This window comes from Notolabrus celidotus, chromosome 9 (assembly GCF_009762535.1).
Source record: "Notolabrus celidotus isolate fNotCel1 chromosome 9, fNotCel1.pri, whole genome shotgun sequence".
NCBI classification, from domain to species: Eukaryota; Metazoa; Chordata; class Actinopteri; order Labriformes; family Labridae; genus Notolabrus; species Notolabrus celidotus.
The window spans coordinates 4,475,485-4,492,881 of NC_048280.1; the positions used below are offsets into that span (position 1 = coordinate 4,475,485).

The 17,397-nt window shown below is 39.0% G+C and overlaps 1 protein-coding gene across 2 annotated transcripts in view; it reads right to left on the bottom strand.

Annotated features, from left to right (window-relative positions):
* adamts3 (ADAM metallopeptidase with thrombospondin type 1 motif, 3) overlaps window positions 1-9,706 on the bottom strand; it is a 299,298-nt gene extending 289,592 nt beyond the window's left edge. Inside the window, exons 1-2 of one of the 2 annotated variants that reach the window (XM_034692333.1) lie at window positions 9,300-9,701; window positions 8,912-8,933 (exon numbers count right to left, since the gene is read on the bottom strand). In XM_034692333.1, coding sequence (XP_034548224.1) covers window positions 8,912-8,933; window positions 9,300-9,359 — 82 coding nt within the window. In that variant the 5' untranslated portion in view covers window positions 9,360-9,701. Of the gene's footprint in view, window positions 1-8,911; window positions 8,934-9,299 lie in introns of both variants that reach the window. The other variant, XM_034692334.1, reaches the window with a different exon arrangement.
* Window positions 9,707-17,397: the final 7,691 nt, after the last annotated feature.

Below are 17,397 nucleotides of genomic sequence, written 5' to 3' on the forward strand. Positions count from 1 at the left end.
TCAGCAGACACTGAGGGCGTTTTAGCACTGAGTGCACTGGGCACTGAAAATGCTGAATCACATGAGTTTGAATAGAAAATTGGTGCTTCCAGCGCAAAAAAAGCCGGCAGTGGACTAACTGTTAGATAACCCTAACTTTAGGAATCATCTGGCAACAAAGAAAGGCAGAAAACTAATGAAATGTACTTATTTGAAGGGTTTTATTTCAAATGTAACTACTATTTCTGTCTACATTTTCACAATAATGGGTAAAACTACCAAATTTAGATTACTTTAAAAAAAATACAAAATCTGGAAGACATCTCACGACCCCCCAGAGGGTCCCGACCCACACTTTGGGAACCCCTGCATTAAAAAAACAAAGGTAAACTACTTTTAAATAAACCTTGTGGAGTGCTGATTTGATTGAACAGACTTCTCATTTTAAAAGAAATGACAAGCAGAAGTGGATGGCACCAATCTTCAGTGAACTGGTCACTAATGTTACTGTAGGCTGAGTTTAATTATCACACAGGTAGATAGCAGGATTAGTTATTCAGAATCCTAATTTTTAACATTTCAACCCCGCTCTGCAACTGTTTTAGCTAGGTTCACCTGTGTATATTATTGTATCATTTGTATCATGGGCCCTTCTTATCTTAGTGCTTTTATAGTCAATCCCAAACACCTCCTTTTATTGTTTTATTGGATCTTTTAATTGTTTTTATATCCAATTTTAAAATGCATTGCTGCTTGTTTGTGTCTGTTTTTTAAATGTCACTGTAAATGACTCGATATCATTGTAAATAAGGGTTGCCCCTCAATGATCTCTCGAGTATAAATAAAGGTTGATTGATTGATTGATTGATTGATTGCAGACTCCACCTGACGTCACACATGGTCCTAGAAAGACCTGCACAGCTGCACAGTAATTAGAGGTCTCTTACCTGTTAGAAGGTATTCCTCAGTTTGAAAAAGTCACAGTTTCAAAACCAGTAATATTTTACGTCATATAGTTTCCCACTGAATATGCCGCCGCTCTGATGAGCGCGCGTGCATCTCCGTCTGTGTATTACTGTTAGCCTGCTACCCGCGGTTAGCCCGCATGCTAACTAAGTAAATAAGTCCGTTTCCCTTTTAGTAGCGCTGTTCCCGAGCAGGAGAGACCGAAACATGCAGCGTGTGAGTCCACACAGAGTTACCGCTGCCCCCGGCATGTTGTCAGGACTTTTAAAAGGGTATATTTGAGTATAACGGGCCGCTCCTGCCGCTAACTTGCACTGTCAGACAAGGTGCCAGTGCTGCTGCTCCAGCCAACCAATCAGAAGCGAGAAGGGGCGGGGCTGGTCACCCAGGTAACAAGGGAAACTGAGCGAGTCACTTGACAATCACAGTGAGGTCCAGGAACATAAACAGGAAATAACATAAATAATAAAGAACTGTTTAGATTATTTTTAATGGTTGTAGCCTTAACAGTGTGTGCGTTTCTAAATTATTAATTAAATAAAATTATGAATGTTTTTATTATTATTGGCAATTCATTTATAGCTTACCATACAACAACCATACAACATTTAACATCTCCAACACATCCATCATATACATCAGGGGTGTCCAAAGTACGGCCCGGGGGCCAATTGCGGCCCCAGGTCCATTTATTTATGGCCCCAAGCTTCCATCTTAAATTGTGTTATTTATAGCAAAGAAATTAATCACAGGTTCTTTCTACAAACAAAACTAAAGTCAATCCAGAAACGTCTCAAAAAGCTTCATATGGACTACCTGTCTAAAGCCAAAGCTCTGGGAATTCTGCAAGATGGCAATAAAGAAGAAACACAAGAACTCTAAAAGTTGACAAGTTTTCAAATTAATGTTTTTATCATGATGTGAAAATGTTCTTGATGAACACTAAAACTTCAGAAGACACAAAAGAGGACACAAGACAAGATCAAATTATGAAATTGTGCAGAAAAGGCAAAATTTGGTGCATCAAAAATGTTCAAAACTCAGGAAAATAATTATTTAGTTCTTAAAATGTTGTCTGCTGGTCAGAAAAGTCTTAAAAACCACATAAAAAAGAAGTGGTGAAATCTAGATCATGATCCTGCCATGGGAAAATAATGACACAATACTTTTTCCCACATTGCCCGACCCTAATGAGAAACATTTTCCTCCAGAAGAAGATAAAGTTTGCTCATGTGTACATGGCTTGTGGAGAACTGAGGACTACCTAGTTACCGATTTAATGAGACAAAATTTAAAATGATTGTTATTAAATAAATATTTCATATACAACTTTTGGGATTCCTAAGTCTCAGTAGGAGCCACTGGCCCTGAGGTATTCTGACAACATCATATGTGGCCCTCTTTGAAAAAAGTTTGCACACCCCTGATATACATGCTACAAGTCACGCACCAGGTCTGTACATGGGACCAGAGGGTCTGTGGAGGACAGCATAAGTTAATGTAATAAATAAATAACAGTAAAATACGACAACGATTAAAAGACAATATAATCTCTTGTCATATCAATGTTATTTAAAATGACAAGAAAGACTGCCGTCTGAGTTTAAAAGCCTGATAGCAGACGGGATATTGTTTTGTGTGTTTGATTATTTTTACTTTAATCAATTGATTTATTGTTATTTAATTTAAGGTAATTAACTTTGATGCCATAGGGGCATCAGTATATTTCGTTACTCCCTTTTATAGGTTGATAGTTTTGCACCGGGTGACGTCTATATATATGGGTAGGTAAGCTAGGAGGGGCGGACTATGGGGATGGTGAATGGTTTTTAACAGGGACATTTGAGAGAGAAGCTACCTTTTGTTTGAGCGAACCTTTTGTTGTACAATAAACCCCCATTAGACTGAATACTTGGCTGGACATTGACACTTTTTTGGACACCGTGTAAGATCCACTCTCCCCGTGCCCCGTGGCCGGGTTTTGATTTGAGATTTAAGTTTTGTAAGTTGACCAATCTCAAACAGCCACTACAATTATTAAAAAAACAAGATCAATCAATTATCAATTTAATTATTTGAACTTAAAGGTGCAGTGTGTAAAATTTAGCAGTGTTCGGCAGAACAGACATAAATTAAATATAATATTCATAAGTATGTTTCAATGAGTGTATAATCCCCTAATTTAAAGCATGATTTTGTATTTGTTAACTTTAAATGAGCCTTTTATATTTACATAAGGAGAGGGACCCCTTCCATGAAGGCCACCTTCTTGCTCTGCAACATTTATACAGTAGCACAGGATGAAGAAACTACACACCATGCTCCATTGTTTGTAATATTTTGTAAAGACTACTCCATAAAGAAAGGATCATACTTATCATGCATCACAGGAGCTTCTTTTCCGGGGGTTGAGCAATACCGCTATATATATTCCCCTTTCTACACACTGTACCTTTAACATACACGTTTACTAAAGTACCAAATATTCCATATGTTGTTTGAAAATAAAACAAATTGGGTTCAATGGAAAACTATTATTTTTTTTAACTATTCATCCAGAGTACCAGACATTTAAAAATAACACATTTTAGAGCTGCCTTAACCTTGATACCTTGAAACTGTACCTATTTTTGCTTAAAGTTGTCATCCAATCTCTTATACGTTATGGACATTAAAACGGCGAGCTCTCTGGATGTTTTTAAACTTTGAGTAATTAATTTTTAGCCCTGGACTGCATTGTTTTACCATCATTTCTATTTAATTTCTTTTTATGCTATTTTATTCTTTTTATCTTTTTTTTCTGGTATTTATTTTATTTAGTTGATTGATTTTATTTCCTTTTTATTTTTAAGTATTTCATATCACATTCCTCTATCTTGTTTCAGCCTTGTATCATTTTACATATTGCTGTTGTTTTCTGTCTCTCTGTTCTTTTGTGAAGAACTCTGGGCTGCATGCTTGAATGTATGAAAGGTGCTATATAAATTAAAACGAGTTGAGTTGAGAGTTGAGTGGACTCTCCTGACCACAGTGGAATTCATCATTCAGGAAGACAGTTTAAACCTTTTCCCTCGGAGGTACCCCCAAAAACCAGGCTGCACCTTCCTACCTGTAAACTCTTTGGCTTAGTTTTGTGCTTCATCAGACTCACTAGTTGGATGTAGTTTGATCTAGTCAGATGAAAGCGGCAGCATATAGCCTATAAACAACCCAACAGGTCATATGATATGTCCTGATTTTATATGTCGTCACAACACCTGTCACAAGTAACCCTTGAAAGTTCAAATATAATCATCGACTATTAAAGCTGGGGTTGGTAATCAGATTTAGATACACTTTTTGTCATACTAGTTAAAATGATCTTTATGTCCTGATGGCAATCATTACATGATGTGTTCTTAAAAAAGAAGGAAGAAAACTTGCTATCTACAGCCGGAGTAAACCTGGGAAAACACCAACCAATCACCGTTTTTTGGCTCCCCAAATTTTAAACCAATCAAATCTCATCCTGACGTTCTGCCCTCCTCCTGCGCGTACATTTCCCCGGCGTGAACTCCTCCAAGTCCCCGTCTCCTGCCTCTACTTCCCCTGACTCTATTTACTGCCCCTCTCGCTCGTCCTCGGGCCTGTCCCCTCTGACCTGATGAGGTGCTTTGCTCAGGACTGTAGTCCGGATCAGAGTCTAAAAAACTCTCACCAACAAGCAAAATAATTAATGACGTTCAGTAAGTCCTACAGAAAATATAGATTTATTGTAGCGTCCGTCCGGATGCTGTAGTGATGACGAGCCGATTCGTGAACACGTTGAGCTTTAATAACCGTTCAATGACGGCCATGATCACGCCAACCAACAAAACAACAATCAATGTTTGAATGAATGAAGAACTTCTCCTCTTGTCTCTCCTCTCTCCCACTCACACACTCTACACCTCTCCTGATGCCTTCACTGACCATCAACACTGTAGGAATTAAGAACATCTACACTGAACATGTTTAACAAACAGTAGAGTTGTTACAGTATCATATATGTGTTATAACTTTTCTCCTGATATCGTGTCACCATGACAACTGGATAATGCTAGCATGATAGTTGTGAGTACTAACAGCAGCCATGTTTGTTTGTGTTTTTAACTTTCACTATGATAATGTTTTGGTGAGGACCGGTTTTGAATCAGTCACCATCATATGGTCGAGAATCAGCGGCGCTCGTGCATGTGAGCGGGGGGGCGTCGTTTTGGAGGAGCTCTGAGGGAGGAGGGGAGGGGTTAGACGGAGTCATGAGGAAAAGCTACATTCAAATTCATGCTGGTTTTCCGAGACTACCAACCCTAGCTTTAAAGAAAATGCTGTTCCTGTCAAACGCTGGGGCTCACATTAAGAAGCTGGTTAAAAAAAAGCCTTTAAAATATTTCACAGCCTATCACAGAGTCAGTGGTTAGGCCAGCACTCACACATTAGATTGGAACAGAGCAAATTTAGAGTAAATGTCAAAATGTGTAAAAATCATCGACAGTCCTGTTGATTTAAGTTGAAGTCCATTTATTAAAATTTGAACTGACATTTAAATGAGCGTTTACTCTGAGAAGCCTTACAGCTTAGGGTTTTGCAGAGCCATGTGGGACAAGTGCTCCTCTGGGTGTGAAAAAGATTTGATGAACTCAGCCGTAGATATTGAGTCGAGGAATTGATTTAATTTGTTGCAATAAAAAGCAAAAAGCCAAGGAGTACAAGAGGTCTCTGCGGGTTCATATATTAAAGTGGCTTGACAGAAAGCTCAGAAATTGGAAGGTTACAGGGTAACACATAAACGGTGAGGATGTTCTCACACGGAGTACAAGTGCCAACAATTTTCAAGTGAAAGATGAACTACAGACAGAAGATCCACATGTTTGATTATCTTAAAGAGGTCATTTGTGGTAAGGACAAACTGTACGCATCCTTCACCATCATAAAAAAATGTAAACACACTTTCAATACTTCTCATTTTCTCTGAGTCTTTCAAAATTAGACACACTGTGAAAGTGAGAAAATCGAGATTACAAAGGTTACAAAGGACATTTTTCACTTTTTCCATCGACATCAATGGTTACAGAAGTCGACTCAAACTGCTGCAAAGAACAGAGTCTATTATTTTGAGCAGTAAGATGAAAAAGACGAGGAGGGGGAACCAAAATTATCACAAAACTTGAAGTCCTTGGTCTCTGATTCACACAGCATATCGCCTGAGAAGGTTTGATTTGTCATTCATCACCAGGATCTTGAACTCATAACCTTTGCATCAGATATCTATTCATGATCACAGCGAGCTGCCTGGAGAAATGTAACTAATTTTAGGCTTAGTTCTGAGAGGTTCAGGTCATCTGGTAGTTAGAATATTATCCAAAGATTGATCTCTCCACGAGTAAAAAACCGATGCTCCATATCCAGTGATACAATATAGTGCTCAAATTTTCCTTCTATTGTAAACAAAGCCTCCCCACAAATAGAGAGGCACAGGCTGCTTTGTATGGAATTTTAAAGGGTATTTTCTGAGACTCATCCTACATTAATCCAACTGTTTTGCAGATTTATTTAGGCCTTTTTTCACATAAGCATTTAACTTTTGAAAATGTCCCAAATTTTCAGGGTGAGCTGCATGTTTAAACCATCGACTGTCTAGAAAATGAATGTAGTATCCATGACGTCACCCATCTGTTTCTGAAGCGCTGTTTTGAAGCCGATCCTCAGCGGGTGCCATATTGGAAATGCTGAACTCAACCTAACTTCTGTCCAGCTAGTGTGAGGTAAAGAGGCGGGGCTTTAGCCTGTTCGCTAACAGCTACAGGGTGTCTGCCTGTCAATCAAGTCAGCTATGCCCTTATTTGGGCAAAACTCGTAAGTTTAATATCTTCAGAAAATTTTATTCAGCCCGGAAAAGGGTGTGCCAATCAAGCGGCAACCTCCGGTCTAAATATATGATTCCAATGCAGAAGTGATAAAAACTGCAGTTCATAGAGGATCCACTTGAGGCTGGCTCCGGAAGTACCGGAAACCGCATACACACCCATTCAAAGAAGACGATCTTCACAGCAGAAATAAACATGTTTACAGCCTGGTTCAAAACACAAATATAGTCTGGATAGCTCATTTCTCAATCGGCTCACACTGAAGGGGGGGTGAATTTTTTTCTAACCTGGCAATTTCAGAGATATTGAGATTACAAGTCTTCCAATGAGAGGCACAGCTGACTTGATTGACAGGCGGGAGCACTGCAGCTGTTGGCTAGGAGGCTCAAAGCCCGCCTCTTTATGTCACACTCGCTCAAAAACAGCAACAAGGCTGCCGCCGACGATTGGCCTCAAAACAACGCTTCAGAAACAGATGGGTGACGTCCCGGATACTACGTCCATACCAAGCGGCAACCTGCGGTTATAAACTGCAATACATCAGTAATCCACTTGAGGCTGGCTGCAGAAACACCGGAAACCACATAGACATGAATGGGAAAAAGACGATCTTTGCAGCATTAATAAACATGTTTACAGCCTGGTTCAAAAAACGGCTTGGCCCTATGAAGCTAATCTCTCTATCTGCACATTGAACGGGGGTGAATTTTTTTTCTAACGTGACGGTTCAGAAGATATTAAGATTACCAGTTTTTGCCCAAATAAGGACATGACTGACTTGACTTCCGGTCGGGAACACATAGCTGTTGGCTAAGAGGCTCAAACTCCGCCCCTTTACGTCACACTCTGCCTGGTTGAGTTCTGCATTTCCAATATGGCTGCCGCCGTCGATTTGGCTTCAAAACAGCTCTCAGGAACAGATGGGTGACGTCACAGATACTACGTCCATATTTTATACAGTCTATGATGACAATAGAGAAATAAGCTACTCAGATCCAAACTGTTTTTTAAACCAGACTGGAAACATGTTTATTTCTGCTGCAAGCATCATCTTTGTATTCTTGAGATACATAGTGAATAAAGATCTTTCTAATTTCTGATCTTCTTTGAATGGGTGTGTATGTGGTTCCCTGTGTTTCTGCATGCCAACCTCAAGTGGACGCTCCATGAACTGCAGTTTTTAACACTTCTGCTTTGGCTTCATATTTTAAGGTTGCTGCTTGGAGGCTACATACATGTTGGTGCACTCATATTTGCCACACATGATCACTCCTCCAATTTATGAAGTAAGCCAATATTAAACTCTCTCTTAAACAGTCCATCAGATTAGAATGAAAGATGATCGGCTTGTGATAATATGAGAACGCCCGTGAGGCTGAAACGTTCTCTTAACTCATTTGTACACTTTGCTTGGGAACAAAATGTTACAAGTGGTACAAGGGGTTCTTGCTTGAGGCCTACTTACTTTAACTCGTGCAGCGGTGGGGGGTACAAATTTGAGAGAAACCACACTTAATGAGGGAATAACTGCTTTACAAGCCTGATAATGATGAAGAAGAGCTAACGGTGGCAGACTACAGGTTACAAAGGACCGCAAAGCATCACCCACGTCCTGACTGGCAGCTGTCACTGTGCTGCGTGAGGCCCTCCGAGGTGTTCAGAAGATAACGCCGGGTGTAAAAGGATCCTACGTGGACACTGTTGCAGCTCACTAGTTTCTTAACCTCACAATGGATAACAGATGTGCGGGATTCACAAGAGGAATTTTCTTTCCTGTATAACAAAGCCCTTGAAGCTCGTGTAATATAAGTGTGCGTGCATGCGTGTGTTCGTGGAGGATGTTGTGTTTTTGTGAATGTGTGTGTGTTTAAGGGGTACTGTGAGGAGGTGGGAGGGTAAAAGGGGGTTGGGAGGTGTATTACAGAGCTCCTCACACACACACACACACACACACACACACCCCTCCCACTTTGATCTCAGAGCATGAAGGTTGAGATTTATCAATGTGGAGGAAAATCTAACTTTCTCACAACTTTTTAAAGAAAGAAAAGAAAGATAAATGAAAAATAAAGAGTACTCACCCTCTCTATCTACTTCACCAGCCTGTAAGAGGGAGGGGAGAAGAAAGCTCGTTAAATGCGAGGAGGAAATCCTAATAGTCTGAGATGTGCAGCAGCAGTTTGCAGCAGACTGAGCTGCTTGTGAGAAATTAACAAAAATGCCTCTATTTTACGCGTCTTATGTAACATGCGTGCGCAGTGTCAACATGGATTTGACAGAGGAAGCAGTGTGCGCGTATGCAGAAACTTTTTACGCACTTAACCTGTTGCTGTGTCGATAAGCTGAAGTTTTCCTCTCTAACAACAGATGGATTTATTTAGAATTAACTGAGTTTAAAGCTGAGAGGTCAACAGAAATGGCACATTTGAGAGTGGAGTAAAGCAGCAGAGAAGCGGATCAGACACTTACCTTGTCAGCTGAAGTCAACACAAATCCTACAAGTAGCAACGCTAGTGACAGGAAAGCCATCACGAGTTTTAAAGGGATACAACTTTCTCCAATTAAAAGAAAAAAAGAAAAGTTAGATTCGGGAACTTTTACGCAAGCGTGACCCGGCTCATTCAAAAAAAAAAAAAAAAGTCTGTCAAAAGTGTGTGTGCGGACTTCAAAAGAAAACACACTTCAAAGTAGATAAAGTTTCATGAACAGAGGAGTGAGGCGAGTTGCGACACTTTGTCAGTCAGTCAGTCTCAGTGTTTGTCTGCTGACTGAGTTTCTATAAAGAAGTTTGTTGGAGGAGTTAGTAGCGGGACATCCCCTCTGCCGCTGGCCGGACAGAGCTGCAGTGTGGAGCTGCTCGTGCAACCTGGCACTTTGGCTCCCCTGGCTAATAAACGGTAAAGACCAGCCTCACGTGACGTCACTGAGCCTTTCCTCCTCCAGTCTGAACACATGGAGGCACACAGGAGGAGGAGGAGGAGGAGGAAGATCCCCCTCCCTAAATGTAACCGAGGACATGGACAGGATGAGACAGGAGGCAGGCTTAGTTGGGCACAGTGTTGAAGGTTGTTGTGCCATCTCATTTGTTAAAGACATCTCAAAGTGAAAACTTTAATTTCTGCTCCTCTTCCTGTGTTTAATGTAGTTTTATTAGCCTACTTTGGATCATTAAGACTTGATGTTATATACAACATTTTACGAAAGTTAGTTAAGTTAAAGGTGCTGTGAGGAACTTTTGTTTTGTATTGATTCTGGCGCCCCCATTGTAGACAAAGTGATGCCTCTTATCTCTTGTCCTGTACATGCAAAAGTAGTATTTTCAACAAAAGCCTCATCCTGTTGTGCTCAACAGTCAACTTTATCAGGCAATGTGATTACTTTCCATGAAAACAGTCAAATAAAGGCTGTTTCTGAAGCAAGATGTCCATCATCTGGTCTGACACCTACCCCCCCAGGGCGGTTTCAGGCTTTAAACATTACAACAGAGAAGGTGCCAGTGTTGCTGCTGATGGACTTGTTTGCTATTGAAGGTTATAAAGAGGCATCGGTATCATTTTCAGTCTGTTTCTCAGCCAGTTCAAAACTCCTCACAGGGCCTTTAAGCTTAACTGTTTTAAATGAATATATGAATGGAATTGTATGTCTTTTAAAATGTGTCTTATTCAATCAGAAATACTTCATTCACCCCCAGAGGACAGTCATTAAAGTTGCTCCTATACACAATAATTAAGAAAAAGAAGAAGTAACTACTAATATATTAATGCAAGTACAATGAAAATAATGATGATAAAAGGATGCACAGAAGACAAAGTAACCTTGGTAGAAAATAAATGGTTTGAAGTCCTCAGAGATCAGGAAGAGGGCACTCTGGTGGTCTGTCTGGAGTCTGGCTACGGCAGCGTTGAGAACGTTGGACGCCGTTGTCGGGTTTATCTTGCCTCGTGTGATTTTATGACCTGCTTGTTTTATTTGGCTGCCCATGTAAAGCACCATGTAAAGTGCTCCATAAATACAATTATCATTATAAGATAAGATAATATTTTCTTCATTGATCCCCCATTGGGGGTAAGCCAGCAGCTTACAACATGGGACAGGGGAATACAACAATGTACTTACATAGTTAAAAATATAATAACTATAATAACAGTAATGATAAAGGTAAAATAATAAATAAGGTAAAATAAAGTATAGCAAATATAACAGATATATACACACTATGTACACTTCTATCTGATGAATAGATAGTGAGGTTAAGTTATTGCACAGATAAAATTTCACTAGGTTATCACAAACATACACAGTAACGTAGTGCCAAGTCACAAAGTAACTGCCATGTAGTGAAGAGAAAACATGATGACAGATGACTAACGGGGCATTGTAGTGCTGCTGTTAAATAGTCTATAGTATTATTATTGTTATTAAGCTGTATTGATCCTTCACAGAGGAAATTCACTTCTTAAAGCAGCTTAGAAAGGAGGATATTTACACAGTAAAGATGTGATGAAAAAAGAAAAATACAGGGGTCCAAAGCTTGATCCGTAAAGCAACTGGACTGGTAGAGCCCCCTGAAAAATACAGGGGGCAAAACATTGTAAGAAACTAAATAATAGTCGTAACAAAACCACACTATGTGCATCAATAAATGTGTGGATTCAATCAATCAATCAATCTTTATTTGCATAACGCCAAATCACAACAAACGTTATCTGAAGACTCTTTCCAAACAGAGCAGGTCTAGACCGTACTCTATGTTCTATTATCAACAAAGACCCAACACCAAGACAGGATCAGATCCAGTCCCAACTTACAGACAGGACTCAGTCTGATCTCATCTTAATCCAGCATGAGCAGAGCACTTTGCAGCATTTAGCAAGTTACAGTGGCAAGGACAAACTTCCTTTAACAGGCAGAAACCTCCAGCAGGACCAGACTCAGGGAACTCTAACAAAATTATAAAGTAAACGGTTGTTTGATCCTGAGCTCCTAATGCCATCATGAGAGGACAGTTAATGCCCTGATAAAGAGAGAGGAAGCAAAGTTTAAAGTTGTGTAAAGTCAGCAAACACTCCCTGATGAGACTCTTCTAAAAATACTATCACCACAGTCAGTAACTTAATAAAAAACATCACTTTTATGATAATTAAAAGGCAGGCTTTTGGAGAAATTTAAATATAAATGATGCGTTCACTGACCTAGTCTTTCAAACTAACATTCATTAATATCAACTACATGGCAAAGAGATGCAGCAACAGCGACTTTTTGTTTGACAAGTGACACAAAAACAGTCTCCTGGTGGCAAAAGAAAGAGCTCTTTTCTAAACCATCACATCTCCTTATGTGCATTTGTGTAGACTTACACAAAATATGTCACTGTCATTGAAATACAACAGCTTGACATTTGCACTGACTGATGCAAAAAGAGAAACCACTTATTTTTCCTACATTTTTAAGATGATTTGATGCTGAGGATAGTTGGAAGTGTTTACCACCATGCTTTTTCACCTCAGATTTGGTGATTAAAGAACTTAAAGAGGCCTGAGGAGGTGAAATAGTCATTTGTACAGATCTATTTTTAGGTGGTGAGACACAAATCACTGTAGCAGCTTTCCTTGCAGTAATAATTTTATTGCTTCCCCTGCCTAACCTCATCTGAACACATGGTGGGACAGGAGAACCAGGAGAGCGCCGACCTTTTGGAGCCCAAACTGATGAGGAAAAGTCAGAGGGTTTACACATGGACAATAAGCCAACTCCTGCACATAAATAAAAATATGCACAAATCTCAACTGTGTCAGGGAATTATTTGATGATGAGGATTCATATTCTTTCAGATTTAAGGAGAACTTAACTCAACTTTATGTATGAAGCAGCTTTAATACATACAAGCATGCAGCTGAAAGTGCTTCACAACAGAAGAGAGACAGAAAACAACAGAGGTGGCTAAAATAATAAAGGCTTAATCATAAAATATACTTTAAATAAAATCAATACAATAAAATTAATATAAATTAGTATAGATAAATAAATAAATAAATAAATAAGGGTAGAAAGTAAAATATAAAATCTGTTAAAAATTATCCTATAAATAAAAAAATTATTAAATAGTATAAATAAATGTTGATAATAATAATAATAATAATAATAATAATAATAATAATAATACAATAATAATAATAATAATAATAATAATAATAATAATAATAATAATAATAATAATAATAATAAAAACAATACACAATAATACAATAATAATAATAACTTTGCAGTCCAGGGCTAAATTGAATTTCTCCAAATTAAAGCCAGATTAAAAAGTTAAGTTTATTACTTTTAAAATCACCCAGAGAGCTCGCTGTTTTAATGTTCAAAGGCAGAGAGCTCCACATTTCTGGAGCATAAAAACAGAAAGCTCTCTGACATCTGCTTGTGTGAGACATGAGGAACATTTAAAGGAACATTTAAAAGGGAGAATGTTCTCTCTGTCTATCTTTTTAATTCCGTGAATTGAATTTTGCCACTCTGAGTCCTAAAATATTCCGCCATCTGAATACATTTCACATGAACCATTTGAGAGAGCAGCACAGTTCTTGTCTCCGCTGACTGAAAGGATCCAAAGGGCAAAAGCTGCGTGTAAAATCAGGTCAGGTGGTGGCAGGAATCATTTGCACTAATATGGACTGTAGTATGCCTCATTACTGTCTTCTTCCTCTCTCTGTCTTCCTTCATGTCAGCACTCTCTCTGATGTATAAATGCCAAGACTTCAGGGTTACAAAGGATCCAGTGGTGTCTTTGAATATTAATACAGAGTCTCAGCATGTGCTAATGGGACACCTCCGGTCAGATCTGTGAAACTTTAATACGACAGCATAAATGTCTCCATTGAATGTCAACGAAACAAGATGGCAAATGGTCTGGGCTTACCCTTTTCTGAATAATGATGTCAATAAGCATCAATGGCTTCACATGAACAGGACTCATTCTACTCAGATCTAAAGAACTGGGATACAAACTGCAGCATGAGGTGTGGACAGAGCAGGCTTACATTCCTGGCAGCTGTAGTACTTCAACCCTTCTGCCATCTTTATTTTCTAAATGCTGCATAAAAATTCCGGTGCAGGTATGAATTTGGCATCAGAAATCTCCTGGTTTTTGTACGCGTACGAGCACTACTGCCAAGTCATGTTCCATTGGGCTTTACTGAAAATACAGACAGAATTACAGAGTCTGTGTGGAGACGAATGCAGTCTTAGTCTTCTGAAAGATAACCAAAAGAAACAAAACATGAAAACTCCTCACAGCGTCGACTTAAGGAAACCAGTGGGAGTTGTTCCTTGTTCATAAATGTAGTGAAATTAAAATAATTGATCAGACTGTTAAAGTAAAGTAGCATCAAATGTGGAGAGAAAAGTAAAAAGTATACACACAGTAAAAGTGGGGACTCCCCTGAGGTATCCCAAGGCCAAACATCCCGCTCTGTAGCTGCTGACCCAGTGCCCCCACCAGAAGCTTAAAGCTCTGTCTTTATAAGTAGAGAAACTCCAAACATGTTTTCTGCTCTGTTGTTGGGGCGTTTTGACCTTTGACCTCTGTATTTTTTCCATGTTGGCAGTTTGAGCCGTGTCTTGATTCTGAACTTTTGCACGTACTGTGGATATTTCAGGTGTCCCAACATACATGAATATCTCGCCTCATTTGCATCAACACAAACACACAAACCATCTTATAACAAGGTTGAGCTTGACTGAGGTGAATGGTGAAGCTGGTTATGTATAGCCAGAAACAAAGGTTTTCACAACTTGTCAGATGATTCAACCTTCTCAGTCATTTTCCTCAAAGGGAGCTCCTGATGATTCATGTTCCCATAAAAACAGAGATACAATTTATCTAATTAAACATTAGATCAACGTGCTGGAGAGCCGAGGCCACATCCACTTCCTGAGGGGGCGTGGTCAGAGGGAAAACAGAGTGTTCTGAGCAGGGCTGAAGAAGAGGGCTTTTCAGGCAGACCAAAATCTGATTTCAAAGTGTTTTTTTGAGCATAAACTTTAAAGACATGTTTTGGGGACCTCTTAGACCAATATATATTGATGAAAAAAGCCTGATATGTCACCTTTAAGTTCTTTTAATGGTTTAATATTTTAGTCTTTTATTATCTTAGAAATGTATTTCACTTTGGGGATTTTAATTTCCTGTGTTGAGTTTTAACATCTTATTTTACCTCCAGTGTTTCCTCATTAAGATATCATGAGAGCGTTTCCTTAGTTTATTTCAGTGACTTCTTTTTTATTTTTTATTAATTTATTTTATTTTTATTGTTTTTATTACTATTGTTGCATATTGTGTTCTTAACCTTAGGATTGTGGGGTGGGTTTGGGGTCGGGGCTGAGGCTGGGATTTTTTTCTTAAAGGTGACATATCATGCAAAATGGACTTTTTAATGGTTCTCTACCTGAAATGTGTGTCCCTTGCATGTCTACAAACCCCCCGAGAATGAAAAGAATCCATTCTGCCCCTGTTCTGATTTCTCCACCTTTCTGTAAATGTGTGTGAAACGAGCCGTTTCAGACTTCTGTGTTTTTGTTACGTAACAACAATATCCGGTCTGTCACGGAGTCAGAGCTCGGAGCTTGTTCAGCCCATAGACTGTATAAAATACAACTCAACCCCTCCTCTGTTTTTCATTACCTGCAGAAATGTGTGCTAACAAGGAGCTTAGGAGGGAGGCATGCTAGTTGTAGGCTGTCTTAATAAACACAAAGGTCGGTTTTACTCCCCACGTCTGCAGATTTGAAGATCTAGTGGATGATTTTTATATGTCATGGAAAAGTGCTAGCACTAGTTAGCATAGCCACATAGCTACATGTCGTAGCTGTAGCTGTGTACCAAGACACACTTCGACAAACTGACAAATAAAACAACAAGAAACACTAAATCTGTGACCAATCCTTCAGAAAGGTCCTGCTGCAGGCGCCTCTCTGTCAGGATCAGATTCTGGATCAGATTCAGAGGGTTGAAGTAACGCGGGTCTGTATATTCAGCCAACATGTAAACATTAGATCAACGTGCTGGAGAGCCGAGGCCACATCCACTTCCTGAGGGGGCGTGGTCAGAGAGAAAACAGACTGTTCTGAGGAGGGCTGAAGAAGAGGGTTTTTCAGGCAGACCAAAATCTGATTTCAAAGTGTTTTTTTGAGCATAAACTTTAAAGACATGTTTTGGGGACCTCTTAGACCAATATATATTGATGAAAGAAACGTGATATGTCACCTTTAATTTATTCTGTTTGAAGTTGTTTTATGTACAGCACTTTGTGCTACAATGTCATTGTATGAAAAGGGCTTCATGAATAAAGTCTGATTGATTGATTGATTGATTGATTGATTGATTGATTGATTGATTGATTGAATTGTGCAATTCATCTCATTCAGGCAAATTGCACAAATCATGTCAGACGGGCGAAATTGCACAATTTGTCTCATTCATGCTTATTGCAAAATTTGTGTCATTTGTGCAAATTCCACAATTCGTCTCATTCAGGTGAATGATATTACACTTGTTTGATGTGAACACAGTCCTGCTCACAGAAAGCTGCATGAGTGGGACAAGGTAAAGTTAGTCTTACTTGCACACTGTTGTTTTCAATTTTCTGTTTGAAGCAAAAGAAGCAGACGAGATAAGAGGATTACAATTATGAGGTTTCTTTCTCTTAAACAGACCTTGTGTCGAACCACTTGCTGAGTTTTTATAGTTATTGTCTGGAGCATGAAAGATTTTTTGAAAATCATATTTAAGTGTTCTGCAGATGGGAGAAATTATCAGACACGAAAGTTTGTAAAACACAAATACACTGAAGAGCACCAACTAAAAAAGTATTACACAGAGAGAAGCACAGCCGATTTGACAAAAGCTTCTAATAGCAGGTCAATTAGAGCTGATTGTCATTTTATCCACTGCGGGAATACAAGCAGTTTATAAAAGATAATGAGAAATACATTTGTTTGGTTCAAACTGAAGTGGCGGAGATTTATTTAAACTGTCTGCAGAACTACTCAGAAACATTAAATCTCAAAGAGACTGACACTTTTTTAAGATACAGATTTTCAAAAGTTGTTTTTCAAAGAATGCAAATCAACTGTTTCTGTTATTGAGCCAATTATGTTTGTGAGCATGTTCAGAAAAATGCAGTAACTTTAAAATATCTTATGATGGCTGTTTCTCACTAAAGATTATATGTCTGTGGCCTGTGGCACCCATAGACTGTATAATAAAGGGATGTAGTATCCGTGACATCACCCATCTGTTCCTGAAGCGCTGTTTTGAAGCGGATCGTCGGCAGGTGCCATATTGGAAATGCTGAACTCGACCTAACTTCTGTCAAGCTAGTGTGAGGTAAAGAGGCAGGGCTTTAGCCTTTTCGCTAGCAGCTACAGGGTGCCGCCTGTCAATCAAGTCAGGCATCTCCTTATTTGGGCAAAACTTGTAAGTTTATTATCTTCTGAACCTCTGCTATTTAAAATTTTTTACCACTCGTACACTGTGTGCCGATAGAAGAATGAGCTATTCATTTTA